The sequence below is a fragment of the Eufriesea mexicana genome, unplaced genomic scaffold (genome assembly GCF_001483705.2).
Source record: "Eufriesea mexicana isolate 0111107269 unplaced genomic scaffold, ASM148370v2 scaffold474474812, whole genome shotgun sequence".
NCBI lineage: Eukaryota > Metazoa > Arthropoda > Insecta > Hymenoptera > Apidae > Eufriesea > Eufriesea mexicana.
The window spans coordinates 1043170-1068909 of NW_016907966.1; the positions used below are offsets into that span (position 1 = coordinate 1043170).

The 25740-nt window shown below is 31.2% G+C and overlaps 1 protein-coding gene across 10 annotated transcripts in view; it reads left to right on the top strand.

The window, feature by feature from the left end:
• LOC108549506 (arf-GAP with SH3 domain, ANK repeat and PH domain-containing protein 1) overlaps nt 1-25740 on the top strand; it is a 67056-nt gene that overhangs the window by 17468 nt on the left and 23848 nt on the right. For 5 of the 10 annotated variants that reach the window (XM_017902915.1, XM_017902940.1, XM_017902932.1 and 2 more), the window contains exon 2: nt 3889-3941. The exons of 3 other annotated variants lie outside the window; for them this stretch is intronic. In XM_017902915.1, the coding sequence (XP_017758404.1) occupies nt 3889-3941 (53 nt within the window). Of the gene's footprint in view, nt 1-2619; nt 2661-3533; nt 3942-25740 lie in introns of those variants that run through there. 2 more of the 10 variants (XM_017902956.1, XM_017902964.1) reach the window with 2 other exon arrangements.

Sequence of the window (25740 nt, forward strand, 5' to 3'; positions counted from 1 at the left end):
CAAGCATTTTTATCTGTAATTCTGTAATTAAATTGCATCGTGTTGTAAATAAACAAATGTATGGGTACGTTTAAATGGTACTATATCTGTAATCAATTTCTTGAGCATGGACACTATAATGGCACGGCTTAAGCCCACGCGTTGGTTTCCAATGGACGTTAGTGCGACGAGGCAGTATCCCTCGCGAGGCACTCACTATGTAGTTCGCAACCACTAATAATAACGCGTTGATATAGATGGTGGTGAAATTAAGACATTTCCATCGGTATAGGAGGAGATAAGAGCAGTTAAAATTAAAGTGGCTATTGAAATGACTGAATGGTTAATTGAATCGACATTTCTTTAATATTTTAATTGGTACAAAATTAAGGAGTATCAAAATGTCTACTAAATCATTCGTAACCACTAACGTCGTATTATTTTCTGCAAAGATATAATTAGGGTTGATGTGCCATTAGTAGTCACTTGAAGGATGATAATCGCCATTTACTGTTGCATCACTTATGAGGAAAATGCATTAATAAAAATGAAGGATAAATCAGTATGATTCGGATTAATTGTATATAAAAAATTAAACAATATTTTGAGAAATAATTATTCAATATATTAGATTATTTAATTTGGCCAATTAGTATTCTTGATTTATTATCGTTTATATGGTAAAGTTAGTAATATAAAAATAGCAGTTTTTAATTAATTACAAATGTTTATTGTTAAGTAAATAACATAATAACATAATTACTATACAAAAATAGTTTCTTTTGTTTTCTTATTTCTGTTCTTTTTTTTAATTTTATAACTTTAATTATTTATTTTCAATTAAATTTACTGGAAAGTATTTAATATATTAGAATAAATTAAGCAGTTACTACAAATGGTATATCTTTATATTGCTAATATAAGTATATTTTTATATTATTGAAGTTCAGAGAGCCGCAGTTTGACAACCACTGCTTTGTCTTCACAGGCACTGGTTGGTTACCGCTGACAATCGAAATAATATCGGATCAATACTATCGATTCTAACCCGCATCTTATAATACCCTATCCAATTGTACTGAACATAAACGATACCCATTTAATAGTTCATACATGTATCGATATTCATTTAATAATTTCCAAAAACAACAATCTTCAAAATTATAGGTATTTTTTTAATATTTCATTAATATATTGATATCCTATTAAAAGAAAATTACACTTCATGCGTTGAACAATAGATATATAGATATACATATATACAGATTATCGTAAGAAGAATCTTTATTGAATTCACGATTAATGACGCTATGCTTAGAGCAAGTCCTTTCTCATTTGACAATAGATCCTTCCTGTCGATGCTCCCATTTATAAAATTCGTTCGGTATGCCACCGGTAGGCGGCGACTAACCTCCTTACCGATTGTATCTTTCCCTATTCTTTTATCATAAGAGCACGTCAAACGATAATACGAATCGTTAGCAACTGACACGTTCTTACGTTCGATATCAAGCGATTAACATTATCAAATAAGTATCGAACGAATATTGATATCTTTTATAAGTAACAAACTGATAATGATTTCCATGGTACTCGTATTGGTTTAACTTTAAGAAGTGTTGGTATTGAAAATTGATATCAAGTATTATGAAATGCCGATAGCTTTTAATATTTCTCAACGAGCACTTTGGTATCGAATTGTTTAAGTATTATCAAAGTGTATTGGTAACCGATTTGATCGCTAGTGTCGTTGGCGTACAGTTAGGTTAGGTTGCGAGATAGCAGGATGATGCAAGAGAATGATATAAAATTGGAAGTTTTAAATTCTCTTCAGGTGTTTCTATTGTGATGAGTGTTATTTTAGAAAAAAATTTATCCTCGATATTCTTTTATTAATAACAGGAGGTTAGAAATTTTTGGTTTCAGAAAAGTAGAAAAATTCGAGGCTACAAAATGTTAAACGTAATTTTGTTGTTTTGTGATATTTTAATAATTCCTTTATGGTACTTATTCCTTACGTTTTAATTGCATTATAATATAATATTTTATAGAAATTAATTTTTTAATTAAATTTAAAAATAATGAATTAATGTACATGTATATGAAATATATGTACTGTAATTCCAAAAATTTTATTATTTTATAGAAAAACGATGTAAAAAAGAATTACGAATTTTTTGTAGAATTAAAATAATGCTAAAATTGTCATCGAATTTATAGTTTATTCTCATCTCCACTTTAAGGTGTCCTTTGCCATTTTATTTCGAGTTGTACACGTAGCCGCGTTTATTTCTAGAACTTTCGCTTTGCCAGCATCCAGAAATATTTTACGATACTCTTCCGTGGCAATAGAATTCCCTCCTTTTTCCGCCATCTTCCCTCCACTCCCCGAATTCTCGAGTCCTAGCGCTCTGAACCCGGCTTTCCTTATAAATGGACCTAAGACGTATCGGAAATAAGCTCTCGACTTTGCGCAAAGGCGGGAATTCAATTCCGTTGACTGTGTACTCGGCACTCGATGGAGAATAAGCCTTCCAGCTAATGCAAACTCTCGGAATGTTAATTCCCTGCTTTCAGTTGAATCCTGTAATTAACCGTGAGACCGTTGATTAGATTAAAAAGCAACGTCGTTCGATCCCACGCGAATTCTTTTGAAAGTGGTCCAATATTTATAATTGAAGGTATTAGGTTGATTGGAAAGGGCTGTTTCCTTTGAAGGAAAAGATATGTGAAGAACTTCCTTTTTCGCTGTAATATTTAATAATTCATTAACTCTGTTGATTACTTTTTATTCAGATGTTTTTGTCAGTTAAATGTTGATCTTGGTTTATTAAATAAATTTTTATATAAAATTCTATATAATAATTAATATCTATAAATTTCAACAAGTTTCTTTTTATTTATTAATTTTCACTGATTAATAATTTTTATTATACATTTTTTCACTCGTTAATAATTTCGTTGTTAATCTTTATTCGTTGACATTTTTCTAGTAACTTTTTTTTACCTAGTTTCATTTGTCAATTATTTTGTTATTAATTTTTATTGATTAAAATCTTTTTCCGATAATAGAATTTCGTGAAGAATTAAAAAGGACATGATTCAACGATATATACACCATTTATAGTACATTTATTATATATATGCATCATCGACAGATTACAAAAGTATTCGAATATAACATATTATATTAATGAAAAGAACAATTATGAAAATATTGTAAATCTACATGTAATTACACTCTATATGTCTATTTCGTTCACAATAAGTTTCAATTTTGTATGAAGAAAATCGATCCATCATTTGTTACTAGGCGACCTTAAGACCGCTAGGCACTCTAGCGCCACTGCGGCCAGTATCTACAATAGATACGCCGTAAACATCGTATATATCGTCGAATTATACTTCAATTTTACTGGTACAATCCTGAATCTTCTTCCTCATTCCCTTTATAACTAAATTTTACAACTAACCAGCAATTACATATTTTTACAACTAACTAGTTATTTTATTTATAACCTCACTAAACGCGACGAATATGATTCCATCTTCAGAATTAATCTACGTACACTCGCATACAGGTTCACCTAAGACCTTACCAACAACCTAATACGTTATCCCAATAAAATCTAGACTAAAATCTAGAACAAGGGAAGTAAAAGAACAACCTAAATTAAAAATGCTAAGAAGAAACCTAAATATAAAATGACGATAAAAAGGACTCTAAAAGTACCATAATTTATCCTCGCGACCGCGTAAAGAGCGTTTTGTGCATCGGATAGAAATTCGTTTACTATCCGTTCCGAGCGCCACAGACAGCCGAGGGATCGAGCGAACGATTTCAGGCGGAAACACGTCTCGAACTTTCCACAAGATTTTCACCCGAGTGCGGCTTATCGATCGAAATAGTTGGAGGAAGCATGTTGCGTGTGCTTACCCTCAAAGACGGTAGACGAATGCCGGTAAGCTAATTCCATCGACATGAATTCAAGTAGCATGCTATTGGATTTTGCGTAACCGGTCGTTTACATGTTGCCAATACATTAACACGCTCCAGATCATTTTTGATAATTGTTCATCAAGCTCAAAGGGGGTTCTCTGATACGGGCAGTTTTCTTTCCTGGATCGTTTTCTCCCGCCTATATTTACGCCGCGTTTATATATAGGGTGCCGCCGAAAGTGCAGTATGAGGGGACACAGGGTGATTCTTTGTGCAAAAATAAGTGAAAACTATAGAGCACCATTTTATTATCGGAAGCTCAGTTTTCGAGAAAACCGATTTTCAGAATCCAAACTGTATACGTGTGTTTTTAACTATAACTAAAATGTAGGATTTATTGTGCAAGTAGAAAATGGTTCTTCATCCAAAAATAAGTTAAAAATGGAAATATAATTGTCTTCATCAGAAATTAAATTTTTGAGAAAAATAAGGATACACACACACACACACGCGTGTAACTCATATATAGTATGCATGAAATGCAATTTTTTCAGAAATTTATTTATTTTTCAGAACTCGAAATTCATGTAGGTAATAAATTAAAGTTCATACGTAAATTCTTATATATAGTATTGCAAAAAATAATACACGTATTTTATATCAAATATGTCTACCGTTAGTAATAAGGTTATATGAAATGCGACAACCAGCACTCTCTACAAATTACTTCGCATTTACTCCGCTAGATCGCATTTTAATTTAATATGATCAATATCTGTAAGTGATTAAATCGAGCGTAGCTATGCGTTCGGAAAATTCGAACTGAAAATGTTGAAATTCAGTGCGTTTTAACCACAGTGGAACATTTCAGCACAAATAAGCATTTTAATTGAATCAGTCGATCGGAAATTCTGCACCTGCTGTATCAGCGTTTATTACACGGAGAAATTTCCGGTTATATCATCTTTCGTCGTAAATGACAATTTTTGGTTTTTAATTTCGAATATTCCTCGATACCGGTGTGATTAAATTGAATTAATGTTTTAGGGGAAACATAACCTAGGAAGCAGGATATTTATTTATTATTCTATATATTTATACAGTTGTGAGGTTATTAAAATTCTATGGTAACAATTTATAATTTTATGGAATAAAAGCTTTTGCATATGAAATTATCAAGTTTTTTTGAGAAGTTATTTTATTTTTAATTTGTTTAATTAATTTTTACTACTTCATTTTTAATTGCTTCATTTATTTATTATTGTATATTGTAAGATAATATTTTGTAAGCTTTATTATTTATTATATTAATTCATCTTGGGTTTCTAAATAAACAAAAGAAATTTATTTACTAATATTTCGTATATATCACTATAATTTCATATTTTATTATTTTATTTTATTTCTAATAATACTTGAATTTATAATATCTGAATATATATTTTTTGAGCTAATATCTTGAGAATGTTATTATTTATTATCTTATCTCATGTTGATTTTTTAAAATGTGAATATATTGTTTAAAATAAATAAGAGAAATTTATTTATTAATATTTCGTATAACTAACTATAATTCGATATTTTATCATTTTATTTTATTTGTAATAATACTTTAATATATAATAATATCTAAATATACTTATATATATTTCTTTTCTTTTTTTTTTTAATTTTAAAGATTTGAAAATTTGGTGTATTAAGTTCAAGGATTTCTAGCAGGGATTTATATATTTTAATCCCTAAATTAAATGATTTTATTATGCTCTACTATAAATCTCCTTTAAATGAGCTTTGGCTATCGATTTAATTTTCTTTGGTTTCGCTCTCTACCTTTTGTATTATTAATATTACTAGAAAATTATTCATCGTTGCAAAACGTGAACAAAAATAAAATGTTCATTACGCCAAAAATTATCGAACTTTTCTCTCATTAGCACTTATATAAAATTAAATAATTAAACTTATTTAAAAAACTTTGAAAAGAAAATTATAATTTCCAGATAATGAAAAAATTGTTTAGTAAAATGCAATATCAGGTTACAAGAACCAGTTACCCAGAATAAAAAAATTTAATGAACATTTTGTATTTACTTTCTCGAATGCAATATGTGTTTCTTCTTCCATGGACAGAAATTTCAGTATAAATAAATATTGGATTTATTTCTCTCATCCAAGTTCAAATTTAAATTCGCCCAAATATTTTCTTCTTTGTTCAGAATCCAATATGTTTCATACATAGTTTTTTCAAACTGCAAAATTTTCACAATATTTTATTTATCTTTTCAGTTTATATTCTAAAATTTGACATTCAAGCTATAAGGTTATTGATTAATTGTAGAATCTAATTTTGAATATTAATAATAAAATAGATTAATAGAGAGAGGGAAATTATTTTTATAATAAGGAACATTTAACATAAAGTTAGCACTCACTATAGTCACCTTTAACACAAAGAGTTGAAGATATGTTCTGAACCAAAAGTTTTCAAAAAGTCAATATGTCAATAATTCTATTAACAAATAGTCAAATCTAAAGATAATTTCATGTTATTGGTAAATCTCATCTACTACTCATAACTAGAGAAGCATTCCTCTTACTCTAGAAAGTGCAAAGTAAAAGTTATATTAAGTACTCATATAAGAAGATTAAATAGAGTTTATCCATTCGATGCAGTGATTAGCATGTTAAATTTGTTGAGTAGCAGCTAATTAGTAGGTACGTAACAGGAGTCTCGTTGAGAAGATAAGAGGTGTCTGAAATTGTCAGGGAATCAGAAAAGAAGAGTAAATAGAACATTTTGACGCTTAGTCAAAGAGCAATTATTCTGTATGTTAGGTCTCTTTGAATTGGCATATCAAGTACAAAATCTACAAACTCCAAGTATCATCATATTGACATCCAAGAAGAGCTTAACGCTCATTCTCTAATTACAATTAGAAACAAGTGTTAAAGCAATAAGCTGAATAATTCAAAGAGAATTATCTTTCTAGGATTACATCTTCTCACAAGTGTAACATGCATTGCATAGTTATACAATGTTTTTAAAGTAAGAAGAAACTTCATGTACTCTTTTTTTTTTATGAAACAAATCATCTCATCACTCTGTGAGACAGGATGTTAAAAATGATTGGTTTATGAGATATTGCAAAGAAGTGTCTTTATTAAAAGAGATGCTGAAATGCTTCTGTGTTGCACTCTGCATTTCGTTCATCTCCTTCCCATTGTTTTCATGAGCAAATCAAGATGCTTTCTGGTTATTGTTATGCAATATCTGTTACATAAACTTCTTAGGTCTTCCATGGAATTAGATATTAAATTCCTAAGCAGTTTCTAATAGTTCTCTTTCTAGTTCTTTGATCTATCATAGCTTAAATTTTCACCAAAATTAGATCATTCTTAAACAAACTTTATTAGTTCTTTCACTATTTTATAAATTTAGCATTGTCTTGATTTTTCATAGAATTAAGTAATTTTAAAGCTATTTCTCTCTAGTCTTTAGGTTCATCATTCTTTAGATTTTCCACAAGATTAAATAATGCTTAGGTCATTCTTAATAATTCCTCCACTAGTCCTCAAGTTTACCATTCTTTAGATCTTCCATTGAATTAAGCAACTTCTTAAGCAGTTCTGAATAGTTCCTACATTAGTTCTTAGTTCTACCATTCTTCAGAGCCTCCACAAAATTAAATCACCCTTTGGCAGTTCTTAATAGTCCTCGATCCCAACATTCTTTGGATCTTCCACAAAATTCAATCATTCTTTAGCAATACTTAATAATCTTCAACTCTACCGTCCTTTATATCTTCAATAAAATTAAATCATTCTTTGACAATTCTTAATAGTCCTCAACTTTTCTATCCTTTGGATCATCCACAAAATTAAGTAATTCATAGATAGTCCACAATAGTCCCTCCACAAGATCTCTGCAAAATTAAGTAATTCTCATAATAATGACAGTTCATAATAATTGCACCATTAAGACCTTCCATTCATTAGCTCTTCCCCAAAATTAAATAACTCTTTGGCATTTCCTAATTCTTCCTCACTGATCCTCACGTCTACCATTATTTTCATCTCCTATAAAATTAAATAATTCTTAATCGGTTGGCCAAATAATTCCTCCAACTTTTCACATCTATCATTCTTGAACTCCTCCACAGAATTAAATCACTCTCAGGTAGCTTCTGACAGTTTCTCCATCGTCTTTCAATTCTATAATTCTTTACACCTCTCACAAAATTAAATATCTGCTCACAAGCTGAGAAAGATCAAGTCATCCTTTCATCTAAGTCATTGTGCAACACTGCTGTATCCATTAGCTCTCTATCCATTCAACGGTTTCGATTTTCTGCTGTATCGAAATCGTCTATTTCTTTCATAGTAACCTGCTTTCCTACAGCGTATTTTCCTCTCCGCGCTTCGATACGCTTCGTTCAAGCGATTGGAGCGTGTTCGCCATCGCTGAAGCATCGAGTCTGCCTCCTGAAACGTTTGCAAATCGGTCCAGGTAAACGACTCGGATACGAACGACCTACCAAGGTCGCACGGCCAGGAATTCCTTTCGTTCTTAGTTGCCTCACCTGGTTGTCGCTCGAGAGAGCGACAAGGAGAGAACGAGAGAGCGAGAGGGGAAAATGGAGAGAGGCCGAGAGAAGCTGGTTTAGTGGTCTAAAGTGTGCTCGATTCTGGGTCCCTCCACGGTCCTCCAGTGACTCATCTGCTTTTCGTGTCAACATTTATTGCATGCTCGTTATGAGCCTACCCGCCCTGTATCTTGCGTTAATTAATTGCTTTAAAATTCATTTCACGATTCGTGGCACGTTTTGTCGCCAATGAAACATTTTGTTTTTTCCATTTTTGTGCAGTTATGGTTGCAGTTTTAGAACCTGAATATAAGATTAGAAGCAATTTCGTGTGTATTTGAATGCACAGGATGTTCCAGAATTCACGCAAGAAGTAATTTTCATAGAAAATACAGGTTTTTAATTAAAGATTGTAAATATTGCTTAACAACGAAGACCCGTCTTTCTTTCATGCAGTGCTACATTTTTAGCAACCTTGAGCTGTCAGCTGTCATGCTGTCTTTTTTTTCGTTGGCAACACTTTACCGCGGAAATGGAGAAAATTCAAATCTTGCATGAATTTTGGGCCACCATTTATATACTTTTATTCGAATTGAGAATTGGGGTTCGTTATAGGGTGTCCCAGCAATGGTAGTACAACCGAGGAGGAGGTGATTCTACGTGAAAAAACGAATCGAAAATAAAGAATAAAATTTTTTCGCTCGAAGCTTCGTTGTCGAGAAAATCGACTTTGAATATTCTCTGAGCGCGCGTGTACTTAAGTTAGGTTAGGTTAAGGCGGATGGACCACCAGTAAATATTCAAAGTCGATTTTCTCGACAACGAAGCTTCAAACGAAAAAATTTTATTCTTTATTTTCGATTCGTTTTTTCGCGTAGAATCACCTCCTCCTCTGTTGTACTACCATTACTACCTTATATTTGATTAGTTTCATTTTTACATATTTCGACTCATTTTTTACCGCTTTCCCATCGTTTCTTAAAAATCCCGATGAAATTTTTCAGACAATTTCAAAAATGGCCCTTTTTTAACATCCTCCTTTTATTCCTTCACGAAGAAAATTCGAATTCAACACCAATATGATAAATAAAAATAAACGGACGTGTCAGGTTTATTTAAATAAATCTATGAGTCACTATTAGGTAGCTGGTGGACACTGACACACATCTGAACGAATTTTTATTTTTAAAGAGTGCCTTTTGAGGCAACGATCGTATCGCAGAGCCGTTTGGGTATAGATAAACTCGAAATTACTTTTGGACAACGTAATTTCGTAATTAATCCTTTATGGGCTGAAATTAGTTCCTTCGTGGCATTATGCCGCTATTTATTATCATTTTACGACTAATTTACATTTTAATTAAAAACCTGCTATAATATCAACGGAATAACGAGAATAGAGCGTTTTGTGAATGTATATCATGGCAGCTATGTTCATAGCGATTTTATGGAAATTGTCAAGGGGGTATCGCAGAATATGATTTACGCGCCATTTGTATGCTCGATTGATCGAGATTGTTATTCGACCGGCCATTGTCTTTTATTGCATGCCTTCCTACAGGCTTCGATCAATTACGAAACGATATTTTGTTCTAACGCTTTTATCAATTTGTTCATGTAATAAAATGTTAAATTGAGAATTCTAAAAGACTTTTGTTTCGAAATCTTTTCAGAATTTTAACAGTAATAACGGTATACTGTAATTATTGTTACAATAATATTATAGTAATATTATTTATTACAATAATTGTAATATATAAATATTAGTATATAATTATGATATATAATAAATTAATATAAATATATTTAAATTATTTATTAATATATAAATTAATATGGTATATTATTATTATTATTATGCTATAGCAATATAGTGGTAATAAATAATTTATTACAGTAATAGTGTAGTAATAATAAATAACTAAATAAATAATAATAATAGTATATCATTTACTATATATAAATACTATATTAGTATTAGTGTATTAGCATTATAGTATATTAGTATTAGTATAAGTATTATATAATATATAATACTCTAATATTCTGGAATAATCATTACGTTTATAAATATAGAATTTCCTATTTTAATTTCCGATTTCCTATTTTAATTAATTCAGTGATACTGCATGTGAAAAACAGAGCTTAATGAATTTTGTGTATGACCATTAGATTTTACAAATATTTTTGGATTAATTAAACTCGTTTATTTAAAGTACCATTTTTTTGTTTTGTTTTCATAAATCATCAAATTATTTACAATATTCACATAGAATTATTATAAATAATTTTTATGCAATTACTATACCATCTGTGTATTATATAATAGACTCTCAAACATATTTTTTCTTATGCAATTCTTATTAATCATGTACAACTATTATACAATTATATTACACCATAAAATCTTTATCAGTTTTGCATTAATTTCTTTCTTCTTTTTGGTGGAAGAATATTTCAATAAATAAATCGCGAATTAATTATCGTCAAAATATCATATAATACACTATCGTATATAGTACAGTTTCCAAAGTATACTTTAGCGCAAGAACACTCTAAACATAAAAGAAGGCAATAGCTATAAATAACGGTCAGACATTCCAGTTACAGCACGCGAAGATGGTAAAATAAAAGATAGTTTATTTTTGCACAGACGCCCTATATATATATAATACATCTGTAATAATTTACATGAAAACATTAATTAATTATATGTCAATTTAGTTATAATATATATAATAAAACAGTATATAATATGTGTATATATGCAAACGGAAATATTAATTAATTATTTTGCGGTGTAAACACTATCGAGCATATCTACTGTGTCATAAATATCAGGAAAAATTTCACCGAGATATATTCTGAAAAATAAGGCTTTATCCAGTCTTCGCGTGATAAACCCAGTCGCCTTAACGCGCGGACAATATGTGGATCCGCTTGGATGGCTGGAACATCCGTCGAGAGAAAAGCCTATTTTCCTCGACGACCGCTCGCGATGCATGGTTCTTACCAGTGAAGAGCAAGCTGGAAAAGCTCGCCTCGTTGCTCGCGGCCAGCCTCGCTGAAGCACCTTTCTGCGGCTCTATCTTGCCCCCTCCCTCCCTGCCCCATCTAACACATTATAACTAGAACGGAAACTCGCGATTTAATTGCGATTCGTTTCACTAAACTACGAGAGAATTGAATTTTTCCTGGTATTTTTATTTCACTATTATTCATCTTTGTAACACGTTTTTATAAAATTTTATTCAAAATCACGTAATTAAGAAAAATAGGAAAGTTACTAGACTCCTGTTTTTTCTAAGCAGTCTGTGACAATTTTTAGATCTCGTGCTTGGTTTAGGATATTGGATATTAATGTTCCTAGGGAATCTAGGGAATTAACTATTCTCATCTGATATCTTTTAGGGTTCGAATATTTAGATATTACGATCATCTTATTAATTTAATCTCTGTTTAAACGTTTAAAGAAAATTATCCTGCCCAGTAATGGTAGACATAACCTAACCTTACTCTCGAGATTAAAGGATTTGATACCACTCGACGACGGTAGACTTTCAGCTATTAAGTCATTCTTCCAATAATACCCGTGGACAAATAAATTCCCTTTTTCCCTATATTTCCAACCGATTACGGCAGTGCCCGTTTATCTATCGCACGGTCGGACATATTATCCGGTCACGTAAACGTCACGAAAATTGTTCGCCTTTTTTTCCAGATCCATGAGTTGGTGATAATAAATAACGAATAAATCCGTGACAATTAAGCGTGTACAACGTGCGACAATTAAACGGGCACCGCTGTACTTACGAAAGACACACAGTCACGTCCACCTAAAACCATAGATGACCATGCATCTTCACGCGACAGTCTCAAGCCCTCGAGCCAGACACTCTGCCTCCACGCTTCTAAAGGCACGTCTCCATGTGAGAGAATCTCGCACCACTTTCAGCAGTTACTTTCAGACCTCGCCATCAGATAAAACTCTCGGAGCCTCCAGCCTTAAAATTCGCCCGTACTCTCTTTTCGTGCTACACTTCGAAGTAAGAGCGAAAAAGAATAATCACATATGAATTCAATCGAATACGTAGTAGAAAAACAAACGATTCTGTCTGGACAATAATTCGAATTTTCAACATCGAAGACATGTAAATGGTTTCCGTAATCGAATGCAGAATTTCGCAAAAAACGTTGGCCCACGCGATCGGGCATGGCGCATGAGTGAACGAGGTTCATTGGCTGGGGAGTAGCGCAAAACCTGTTCCATCGGTTTTACCCCCACCACGACGCTGGCGCAGCGAGCGTAAGGGAGGTCAGTTCCGGAGGTGGGCCACGCTTACCAATTTCTCTGCGCTTCTGGCCAGCTCGCGTTTCGCAAGTTTCCAATTCGAGAGCAGCACTCTCATACCGGCAGCGATGACACGGTTTTTCGAAACGATTGCACCACCCTTCTAACCTGTTTCACTCTTGAATTTCTTCTTCCCTGATCAATTTCCTCTGTGCGCCTAATTTTATACTATTTTTGAATAATTTATTTCTCTTTTTATTTCTCGTCTAACACGACTGTTAATTCTAGGGTGTACTATATGGGATAAATGGAATATATTTTTTCGTCATTATAGAACTATGCTAGGTATTTTCGAATAATGGATTGTGAGTTTGTCGAACATAGCTAGTGATTATATTAGATGTTTGTGGTAATAGAAGATAAGAAAAATTGAAACGGTTTTAAGGTATCATTGTTTATTACTAGAAATCTAGTATTTTTTTGTTTATCTTTTTTTTCTTTGCTTTTTTTTATAATTGCAAGAATAGAAAGTTTGAGATTAGTTACTTTGATTGGTTTGGTAGTTTTAGTATTAATATCATGAATCTTGTTTCTTGATATTAATTTGTAGTTCTTTCGCTATTTAGTCTATGGTTAAAAATGAATATGTATATAAGAGTAGGATGGTTATTAGGTAGGTCTTTGGAAGTGGTAGATGACGTTAAAAACTACTGATGCGGGAATACTGCTATTACCAGAATGACCAGAGATAGGTGTGGCGGTGATTTATGATTTGGGCCTGGAGGGTCGCCGTCGAAAAGTTGCGGCTAACCTTACCTTATGGCCATTGCGTGCTGAGAGGCAGCGCCATTTATCTGAACGCCATTTATTCCCTAGTTTCTTGGTTAGTTAGTGTTAATGAATTAACGTTAATTTATTAATTTTTATTCAGTGATTTAATTCGAGTTAATTTATTAAGTTTCAATCGTTTTGCCAATTTATTAATTTTATTACTGTCGACTTAGTAACTCCTAGTTATTAATTTTGTTACTGTCAATTTATTAATTCGTAGTTATTAATTTTGTTACTGTCCGCTTAGTAATCTCTAATTATTAATTTAGCCACTGTCAATCTATTAATTCCTAGTTATTAATTTTGTTATTGTCGACTTAGTAACTCTAGTTATTAATTTAGTTACTGTCAACTTAGTAACTACTGCTTATTAATTTAGTTATCGTTAATCGTTAATTCCCATTTACTAATTTCATTAGACTTAATTTATTAATTTTTACTTACTAATTTTGTTAGTCTCAATTTATTAACTTTCATTTAGTGACTGTTAATAAGTTGTCACTCGTCTGAACATGATTTTTACAATATGCTAAGAATTACTAACTAATCATCAACTTTTAAAAAAAGAAAAACATTAAAATACTATATCGCATATAATCTACAATAAAAATGGCGAAAGTAAAGAATCTCGTGCGTTGCAAATTTCAATAAAAAAAAGTAAAATGGAAGATGGAAGACGCAAGTTGCCATTATTAAAGACAAAAATTAAAAGACAAAAATGTCATATAAATGTAGACTCGAATATTCATAATATTGAAGAGTCAATAAAAATATGATACAGGAAGGAAACCATAATGAATTTGCTTTTGATCTAGTAAAAGACAAGGGCATATTATATCTATTACATCGATTTATATAATTTAGTATATTAGATAACAAATCTATTTACTTAATAAACTTAAGCGAACATCAGTTATGGATTATGTCTGTTTATCGTCACGTCGATGTAACTAACACATATAAAGTATCTCGTTTAAATCGATCAACTATAATTTGCTTTCCTGATGAAAGCACAAAAATTATTTGCGCTATTTTATAATTCATTTCTGCAACCCTTATGGCTTAAATTCAGCGTGCAAAAAGAGAAAGCTATTTATTTCGATCGTAGTCATTGCCTTTGGATATATAATTTATAGTCGTTTCACGAATAAAAATTTAACAACATTGCTGATACTACCGTATAAATGATTTGCTGATGATACACGTGGATATTAAAAATAACTAGATGACCGGTTTTTAACCGACTGACGATATCGGTTTATCAACCCCATTCATAGAATGTATGGATTAGAGGGACTTAATATTACATAACAATATTTGACAATATGATTGATGTTAATGATTCAACATAGGTAAGATAATTTTGTTCAAGAAGGTATTGCAAAATGGAGAAAGGGAATAAAATTATGATTTGGAATTTCTATATTGTAATTATGATTCATTTTGTGCGAGTAAATCGTCCGAGTTACTTTTATTATATAATAATTATATAACAATAATAATAATAATAATTTGATATGTATTTACTATATAATATATAATAAATACATTTTCTTATATTGTATTAATACTTAATATTTAATATTTAATAAGAAAAGATATTAATATTTTTGTTTATTATTTAATATTCGTATTTATCCCTTTCACGAGTAAGCGCTTCCCGTTTAACTCACTAGCGCCACCACGGCTCATATCTACAACATTAATCGTAGATATCGATATATGGTTGAATTATTTTCTAATTCTACGGGTATAATTTTCGAATTTTCTTCTTACTACTATTAATTATTAATATTAATAATTAATAATTATCTAATAATTAATTTCTTACTAATATTTATTATTTAATAATAATATTAAATAATTAATCCTTACATCTATCCTTTTATTTTGCTCGACCACTTGGTTGGATCTATCCATCTATATTTTATTTTATATACTATTTTTAATATCCATTATTCATCATCTACACCCACTTTTGTCTAATTATAGAGCGCGGATATAAAGGAATCGGTACATTTCAGGGAAACGCACAAGACACGTGCAAACGCGCGTTAACTTTCTGTGACTGGTGTATATACATGTCACAGATACTGCATGAAGCAGCCTCGCATTCATTGAACGTCGTCCCTCGTGGACGGCGGAACTCGTGACTGGATAGTCACAGCGACTTCGAGACGCGACACAGTTTCGGTACCGGAATAACACGAGATGCGTGTGCTATTATCGTGTGTCTCGCGCAGCTGGGAAATCCGTTTGGACGACTGTTCGTTCTTCTATGCGTGTACCTAAAATTAGACAACGTAATCGCGCTTGTCAGCCCTGGTTTCACCTATTCGCAAAGGATAACGTACTGGCACGCCAGAGATGTGCGCTGACCTCCTTCAGGGATGGCGTATTAATAAGTCAGAGCTTTGGTAGATAATTTGTTAATAGTATTTTTGGAACAAATTTTTTATTTTTATTTTTATTGTTTATGGTGGTAACTTGGGTTATAAAAAAATGAATATTCCTTAGTTCATGGTGGATTGACAGAATGCAACAGAATACAATGGTTTTTTAATTATACTATATTGTGGGAGAAAATATAGGTGGCAAATAAAACTAACTAGATGGCAATCTATATTTTAATTTTTATTGTTATTTCTATTCTTATTTTTATTTATATTTATATTTTTATCGGTTACAGAAGTAACTTGGGTTATAATAATATTCCTTAGTTCATGGTGGATTGACAGAATACAACAGAATACAATGGTTTTTTAATTATACTATATTATGGGGGAAAATATAGGAGGGAAATAAAACTAACTAGATGGCAATCTATATTTTTATTTTTATTTTTATTTTTATTTTTATTTTATTGGTTATGGTAGTAACTTGGGTTATAAAAAGATGAATATTCCTTAGTTCATGGTGGATTGATAAAATGCAATTGTTTTTTAATTATACTATATTATAGGAGAAAATGTAGGAAGGAGATAAAATTGACCAGATGATAATCTATATTTTTATTTTTATTTTTATTTTTATTGATTCTAGTGGTAACTTGAGTAATAAAAAGATAAATATTCCTTAAATCATGGTGAATTGACAGAATGCATTTTTTTTTTTCTTAATCATATTATGTTATGTGAGAAAATATAGGACGAAGATAACAAAGATGATTAGATGGCAAACAATCTAATTTTGTTATTAGCCAGCACGGGATTTATCATGGTAATTTATGGAATATTTTCAGTAGGAAGCTTAATTTCACAGTGTTATTATTTTCCATTCTGGTTATTATTATTGAGATAATTATCGACTTGCAGTAAGGGTGTTGAAAAATTATAGTGTTTTAATCATCTTATTCCTCGTTAATTATATAAATGTGAATTTGGAATCATGTCCTTGACTAATTACACTCTTCTTATTCCCTCGTAATTATAATGCCAACATCATGTCTATCCCTCAACTTTAACTAATTATAATGTATGTTAATAAGTATATAGTGATTATCCTGAGCCTAGTTCTTGTATAAAGCCTGTACAAGTATTATACAAGATGTATAATCACATCCTCGGATATATACAAGATGTTCAATAAAATAAACAAAATCCTTAATCAAAGTCATTTAATCAGCCTAATTAGTAGAGTATCATCCAGATCATATCAATCCAGAAAATTTAAAAAATTCAAGGTCACTTCCTACATTTTATACAGCCCACTATATTTATATAAATAACCATGTTTTTAAGTATACATAAAGTAACCAATCAGAGAAACTCCCTAGAAAGAGAGACTCCCTAATCGGAGTTCTAATCAATCTAAATGGAATTAGAACATTATCCAATGCAGTAAATTAACAAATAAAATCAAGGTCACTTATACACCTTGTACACTTGTATAGTCAACTCTCTAGGTATATACAAAATCAAATCCTAATCAAGGTTCCTAGTCAAGGTCGTATAATCAAACTAAATAAGAGTAGACATAATTCACTGCAATAAATTTAAAAGCTTTAAATTGTCGTCTATTATCCAATAAATTTTAGATATTGCAATTATACATCTTCCTATCAATCATCTCTGCACTCAAGTCCAAAGATGTACCCATATCTCACCAAACCATAACTCCAGAAGTTCTTTGTTACCAATATAAAGTGTTAAAAAATAAATATTGGGTGCCCCAAAGTTCACGCAAGAAGTAATTTTGCTAGAAAACACAGGTTTTTAATTAACAATTGAAGATGCTTCTCAACAATGAAGACGCGTTGTTACTGCACGTAGCGCTCCATTTTTAACACTTTGACTGCCATGTTGGTCATATGTGACCGGCCACGGCTTCTCCTGTGGCGCTACCGGTGGTCATTGGTGACCGGAGCGCTTGTACTACTCGTAAAACTGCAATTGTAAAAATTGAATGAAAATTGACAGTTAGTGCATTTCGAATATAACCGCTAATTAGAAGATACTTTGAAATAAAAAATGCCCCATTGAACAATTCAAAATTTTTATTAGAACGTCGATCGACAAAATATTCAAACACATCTTGCATCTATCAGGGTACACCCCCGTGGCGTCCTGAGTGAAACATATGATCTCGGCGTGGCAGTCAAAGGGTTAATAACGCTAGATTTACGAAACCCGTCAATTTGACGGAAGGGTTGCTCCAATTATACGATGATAACAGATTTAGTTAACTTATATTAAGACTGTTAATATAATATATAATTGTTTTTAAATTAAACTAATCGTTGAAAAAAAAAAGGCACATGGTTTCCTTTACCTGTCAATTTGACAGGTGTCCTTAGAAATAGGTATACAGATAGCCTCCGTAAAGCTAGTGTTAACCCTGAACTGTCAGCAGTCACGCTGTCTGCTTTTCATCGTTGGCAACACTTTACCGCACAAATGGCGCAAAATTCGAATCTTGGGTGAATTTTAGGACAGTAAATATTTATTTCTAAATACCTTCTTGGTAATGATGGACTTTTAGCTTTTAGTACCTTGATCATACGTGTATGTAGATAAATGTCAGTTAATTGATGTAAAAGCAACTTTAATTAATTGCAAGAGTAAGATACGAGGAACCTGTTCATTTTGACTGGCAGTTCCAGTGTTAATCCTGGCAATAAGATTATGATACCACAGCTACTGAGCAGGCTAGTCAAACGCTTGAGCAGCAATTCAGCGCATGACGCTTCTTCGACTTCGCTTGTTATTCGAGGGCGTGTACATACACCCTTCTCAGCAAAAGGGTCAACCCAACGTCTAGACTCGTTCTTTCACCGTGGACCGGGACTTACACTCTAGAAACTGTTACCGCAGCGAATAGGTTAATCGAGATCCGGTGACGAGCAAAAAGTGAACCCACTGCCATGGTATTTAGTTCACAATAAGTTTTAATCCATTCATACCGCGAACGTGTTCCGTTTAATCTGCTTAAGTGCTTCAAACTCTTGGCGGATGAATATCGTTAAACGAGATGCGTTGCAATTTCATGCTTGTCATTTCTGACGTTTTCTCCTCGTGTCTTGGGTCTGGTTTCGTCCTTGCATGATGTGAAACAGACACCGAACCATGTTAACACGGGAAACATAACTAGCCTAGTTGGTGGTCTTGCACGCTGATTTTTGGTTATGTGTAGAGTGTTTCGTGATATTGTTGGATGGGACTTGATTCTACGTTAAAAAACACGTTGTAAGTATGGGATAAGATTTTTTGAAATAGGCCTTCGTTTTTGAAAAAATTGACTTTGAAAATGTGAGGGCGTGCACTCTTGAGATTCGAGTGAAGATTCGATAAATTCTGGTATTCGTGTGTCTTTGAGATCACATTTATGTTCACGAACATGGATAACGTGTAATGTAGAGAGTATTGAACTATGTTAATAAGGGAACTAGTCTAATTGTTGATTTTCGATTATATATAGTGTGTTTTGTAATATTATCAGGTGAGGATTGATTCTACGTTAAAAAACACGTTGTATGTGTGGGATAAAATTTTTAAAAATAAATCTTCGTTTCTGAGAAAATCGAATTTAAAAATGGCAGGGCGTTGAGATCTTAATAAAGATTTAATGAATTTTTGTTTTATTCGTATCTATGTTTACAAACATGGTTAACATTGTAACGTGCAAGCTGTTATACTGACAGAATTAAATTCACGACTACTTACTACATTTTCAAAATCGATTTTCTTAAAAATAAATTATTTAAAAAAAAATATATTCCTTTTCTTCGATTTATCTTTTTTATGCAGAATTATTATGAACACCCAGTATATAAAATGATAGGTGTAGTCAGTCAATAATTTTTAAGATATAAAGAATTCAAGTTATATACCTCCACATATGTTGTGCAGATAAGTTGAAGATATGTAAGATAATTACTGGGATTGAATTCCTTTTATTCAAACATTTTGTTTCTCTTTATTCTTCATATAGCAACGTCACGTATGCTGAAATAAAGATATAAAATTAGGAAAAAATTTTACAAGCAGAAATTAATTTCATAACCTCCAACTTATTGTTAATCACTATGTAATAAAGATATTAATGAAATTATAAATTGAAACGAAATTTTAACAAACAAAAATTAATTAGTCTCGGGACCTTGATCTTATCACTCACGTGATGGCTTAATTGTAACAAGACTACTTTGATAATTGTATAATAATAAGTATTTTATATCTCAAAAATTATCGAATGTCTATACCTAAAATTTCATATATATTGTTAGAAACCTATATTCTCGTATCGTACAAAAGCATGTTACTAATTAGACTTGAAAACTTTTGCTCATTACTGTACATCGTTATTTCTATTCCATCAACTGTACTTCATTTTTCAACGCATTCCAAATTCTCCGCTTAAAAGACGAGAATTGCACGTATCCTTTAAGTATACAGATGTGTGAATTCGAATTGGCATGCAGTTACAGAAGGTTGAAATAAAAATTCCTCGCTGAGCAAACATATAGTTCCGCTGCTTTGACCAGGAAATTGCAGGTGGCTCTGTTCCTCTAGCCGAAGCTCGTAAGCAGGAACTGGCGAGGATATCTCGAGGTCGAGTATAGTCGGTGTAATCGATACAGTGTGGCCGAGAAAATCTACCAGAAGCCAAAGTTTACAGGCTTCGAGGATCGAAACATGTAACTTGAAACATTTTAAAGAATATTGGACCTTCAAGCCTCGCTCAGGGTCGCTGATGTCAGTTTTGGTGAAACTGTTTCTTTCAAAATATTTGTTTAATAATATTTAATAATTGTAGATTAATTATTCATGATACAGTAATTATTATCAAGCCAATTATATTGGGGAGAAGGGCATATTTATTCTAGTTATTAGAGTTAATAATATATATTAGATAAATACAGTAGACATGTTAGTTACAGTATAGGTTAAGTTAGGTTAGATATATCAAATATACTAATATATTAAACACTTGAGATAATAAATTTATCTTTTATATTCTTGATACATACCATTAAAATTATCTTTTATCTCCTTAACAAGCTACTGTTTCAATTTTTAACTACTGTGAATAATATTTATTGAACAAAAGGTACTAGACTGTTTATAACTAGGATCAGTGAATACTTATAGATGTAATTATTATTGGTTCCTTTCCATTTGGCATTAATTTTGGCATTTAGCAAAAGTACAGTATATTTTCTTTAAACATGTACTATACATTATTTTACAAAAATGTACAAATTTTTTAATATTTTCTTTCGAATACTAATTTTCTATAACCTCTAAAATCTAACCAATATACAACGTGTTAATACCAATAACATGTTTTAATTCCAACAAAAGCATATTACATTCGTGACAAAGTTCAGTTTCATCTTCAACTCTGAATTCAATCCTATAGATACACACCGTATTGTACAATATCTCAATACACCTAGTACAATGTTACAATTCAAGAGTAATAGCTAACACTTCTTCAAATGGCTATTAAAAAGATCATAAAGCAAGGAGTTCATAAAAGACTGCAAGCAGAATATCAGTTCACAAATGACTTTAAACCTTTGCACTCCGCTGGCGCCACCACGGCGACGTCGATAATGCGCGAACGGTTATTCGAGTTTATTTTCCGCGATAAAGAACGAGCAAGAGAAGAGGGCTATTGTATAGATAAATTCGCAGACATTTATAATCTCCTTCCTTCCAAGAAAAGACAAAACTTTCAGTTCCAAAACAATTTTCGCGCTCGTGTGTAAATGATGTGCTGTAATTGATTTATCGAATCGAAAAATTGAGTCAGCGCACAGGGTAAAGTGCGCCGGTGAGTCGTGTGCTAGTTGCGGTTACGCCGACAGATGTCGCCACTTGACGCTTCTATTTACGCCCGCGGTGTATCGATTCCACGGGCTATACCATCGAGAATATGCGAGGATACGCAGCAAAAGGCCTCGCAACAACGAGGAAAAGGAATTCCCGCGCGGAGCAGAGTAACGATACATTTTATCGGCTCACGCTCCGCCGAGCGGAAGATTCGCCTATCTCCGTTCTATGCGCTTCTTATCGACGATTTTTGCATCTCGCGCTGCGCTTTCACGATTTTCAATAAACCCCAGCGAACCGCGCGGAATTCTTATTGATCGCGCAGTGAGAGCGTTCGAGTATAGGTTCGGGCGGGAAGAATGAAAAACAGGGAAAAGGAAGATGGCAATTAGATCTTCGATTTTTACGCGTGCATGTACGGGAACACAGTGAATCTCAGAGGCGAACGCCTCGCTCGATGGTATATCTGAAATTGAAATCTTGTTTCTGCCCGAAGCTTCTCTGGTTTGACCGGTGACATCGTGAGATGTGATTTTTAGCCGAAACTTGAGGAACGAATTTTAGGTTAGGTTAAAATATTTTGTGCACAGGCACGTGCATTTTTTACAGATTTCTGTACCAAAAATAATTTTTAGGTTAAGTTAAAATATTAATATATACGTGTGATTTTGGTTTTATAATTCATTTTTCTTTCTTTTTATAATTACAAATATTTCTTTAAAATAATATATCTTTTTATAAAACAGTTGTTCTTATTTTATATTTTATATTTTAATAAAAATTGAAACTTTTTGGAGAATGTACAGAAACTTCTGTGAATGACTATATATTTTATTCAACTTCAGTTTGTAGTAACTTCATCTATGAGATTAAAATTAAAATTAGAGAACAATATTTTAAGCTTTTATTCAATTATATTTTATCTAATTTGAATTTTGCAATACAATTAAATTGAAAAATATAAGAAGTAAAATATAAAATATAAAGATTTGATTAAATAAAAAATTAAATATATGTTAAGCAAGGTATATATCCTTATGATACAATTATGTAGATTTTCTGGCTTTTTTATTTTGATAATAAAATTCTATAAATTTCTTTTTTTTTGTTTATTACAAACTTATTATGTTGTCTTCTAATGGTATATTTTATTGCTCTAAAATTGTAATTAATGAGAATTTAAATATATTTTATTCTGGAAAAAATCATACTATAGATTTAATCAAGTTAGGTGAAGGTAGATTTAAAAGTATATTTAATCAAATTTATTTGTACTTGAACTGTCAAATTGAAATTGGTTTTTTCAAATGCAAAAATAAAATTTTGTTATGCAACAAAGTGTTGGAAAATAAGTATTAATAAGATGTTAATTTGACATTTTCCTGAAAATTGTAAATTAAGCAATTTTTCCAAGACATATTTTATACTTATTTTATGCTATATAAAAATAATTATTTGTTATCTTTTATTATTATTGTAAACATCATTATTGTTTGTTACTCATCTATAAAAAACGTTTGTTAATTCTTAGAAGCATTCAAATATTACGACACAATGAGTGAGCAGTCAGAAAGCGCGAAATTTAAAAGTGCTATTCATTTCAAGTTGCTTGAAATTGCAGAATTGTCAGCAATATTGTAAACGTGACTAAGTTAAACTAAGTTAAACTTCACCTTATAAATTTTACATTTACATTTACAATTTTCAGGTTTATAATTTTAAACGACTTCTTGCAATAATTACTAATTACTTAAATCAAGAAACAAAATTTGATATATATGTATTTAATAGCAATATTTAAAAAAAAAAATGAAAATAACAATAAGCTAAAAGCAATAAAATTTAGATTAGCACATTTATTTCCATTCTCAAACACAGTGTTAAATAAAAGGGATTAAAAAATTCGCAACTTCATGCATTTAAAATTATTTCTTTTAGAGCTAATAGTAATTTCTTATTTCTATAATGTATAATATATATATACATATAACTTATTTAATATTTATTATTTAATAGTCATGTTACAAAAAATATTTTTATGCAGAGAGCATAAAATTCTAGCTTGCAACTCATTTTTGATTATGATTCAATTTTGTAAAGTACCAAAAGGCTAATTTCCCTAGGTATCAATGGAATATCTCTATCTTACTGAAGTACCAACTGAGCATTGTTTCGATATAATACTTATATTGGCTTGGTATTACTTCAAACAATATCGATATCGAAAATCGATACCAAGTACCTAAAATTACAGTAGACACTTACCACTAATTGGAAATATTGTGTTCTCAAATTGCTCGAATATAATCTGTATATTATCTATTATATTATCTATTAGAATTACATTTAAATTTTGTCACTAATAACATAAAATATTTTTCCAACTTAAAGATGAATATAAGAAATAAATAAAAATAAATTTTTATATTTTTTATAATAAAACTTTTATACTTCAAACCTCTGTATTATATTTATATTTTTATTAGATTATCTCCTTCTAACAACTGGTAATATACACATATTGTATATTATAATATAATATACATAACACAATTACTGACTTACACCAAATAGTAAAAATTATACATCTGAAATATAGATAATTATACATCTAAAATATATAATCATTACAATTTTACTTATGACAAATTTTAAGTTAGAACTTACCATGAAGAACCATAATCATTGTTCAAATTACTCCATTCGCATTGATGTACTCATTACAGTCCAAATAGTATTCAGAAAGGAAACAGCGGTATTAATTAATCCAACGACTTCCTGTTTGGCCTTAATTAAACAAGAAAGCTGCGTTTAAACAATCGTGTCTTCGATTATTTATTTTAATTGGGTCGTGGTGGCACAAAATTCGGATAAAGCGTAACTAACAATTTTTACACGGAGTATAGGGACCATTTATAACCTATAAAGTACCTGTAAAAAAGCACGGCAGCTTCCTGAGCTCGCCGCTAGAGGGACACTCACTGTAACTCGTTTCTCGAAAATACACGCGTCACCACTTCTTTCATATAAGTACAATTTCTAATTATATTTCTGTTGTAATATTTAAGCTACTTAGCTTAAAGCAAGATAACTGTTTATTTCTTAATATTGTAATTAATGTGATGTATTAATAAAAGAGGGAGGGAGGGGGAGAAGTAAATTTATGTTTATATATTTCTATGATTTTATAACCTATCTTTAAAATTCAGCCTTCAGTGTTTCCATTCATTTGGAATATTATATATGTAGTGGTTACGAAGTTTTCTCCAAAATATCTATTATAATTGTATCCAAAAAGTATCTTTACAAACTTGTATTAGGGGGTAAATGCAACAACTGAAAGTCATCGATATAAAATAATATATATATCAGTACAACCGAGGTTGGGTTAGATCGTACATGAATGTATTTTAACCACCATTCCCTTGCCATGACAGAAATGGGCACCAGTTTTGTTGCTTACTATCGAAATATCTCTATTCCCTCGAGTCCTCTACGTTTCCAAGTTTACTACAAATAATTAACTCGGAATTCTCGAAATGGAATCATAAATAAATACGGTGTCGGAATAACGGAATTATAATTGAACAGCAGCAGCAATTAAATTAACAGTGTTTGTTATTTAACGCGAAATTTACAGAAATATAGTACATTTGAACTAACAGGGGGAGTACGTTAAACGTTGGATAATGACCATAACTAGTTTCAGTATATAGTGAACACATGATGTACTATAATTATCATTGCGTGAATAATGAATTATTAAAAGCAGAACTAAGTGACTTTAAAAGGGGGAAAACGGAGAAAGACTTGGGGTTTAGTAATCAAATGCTTACGGGG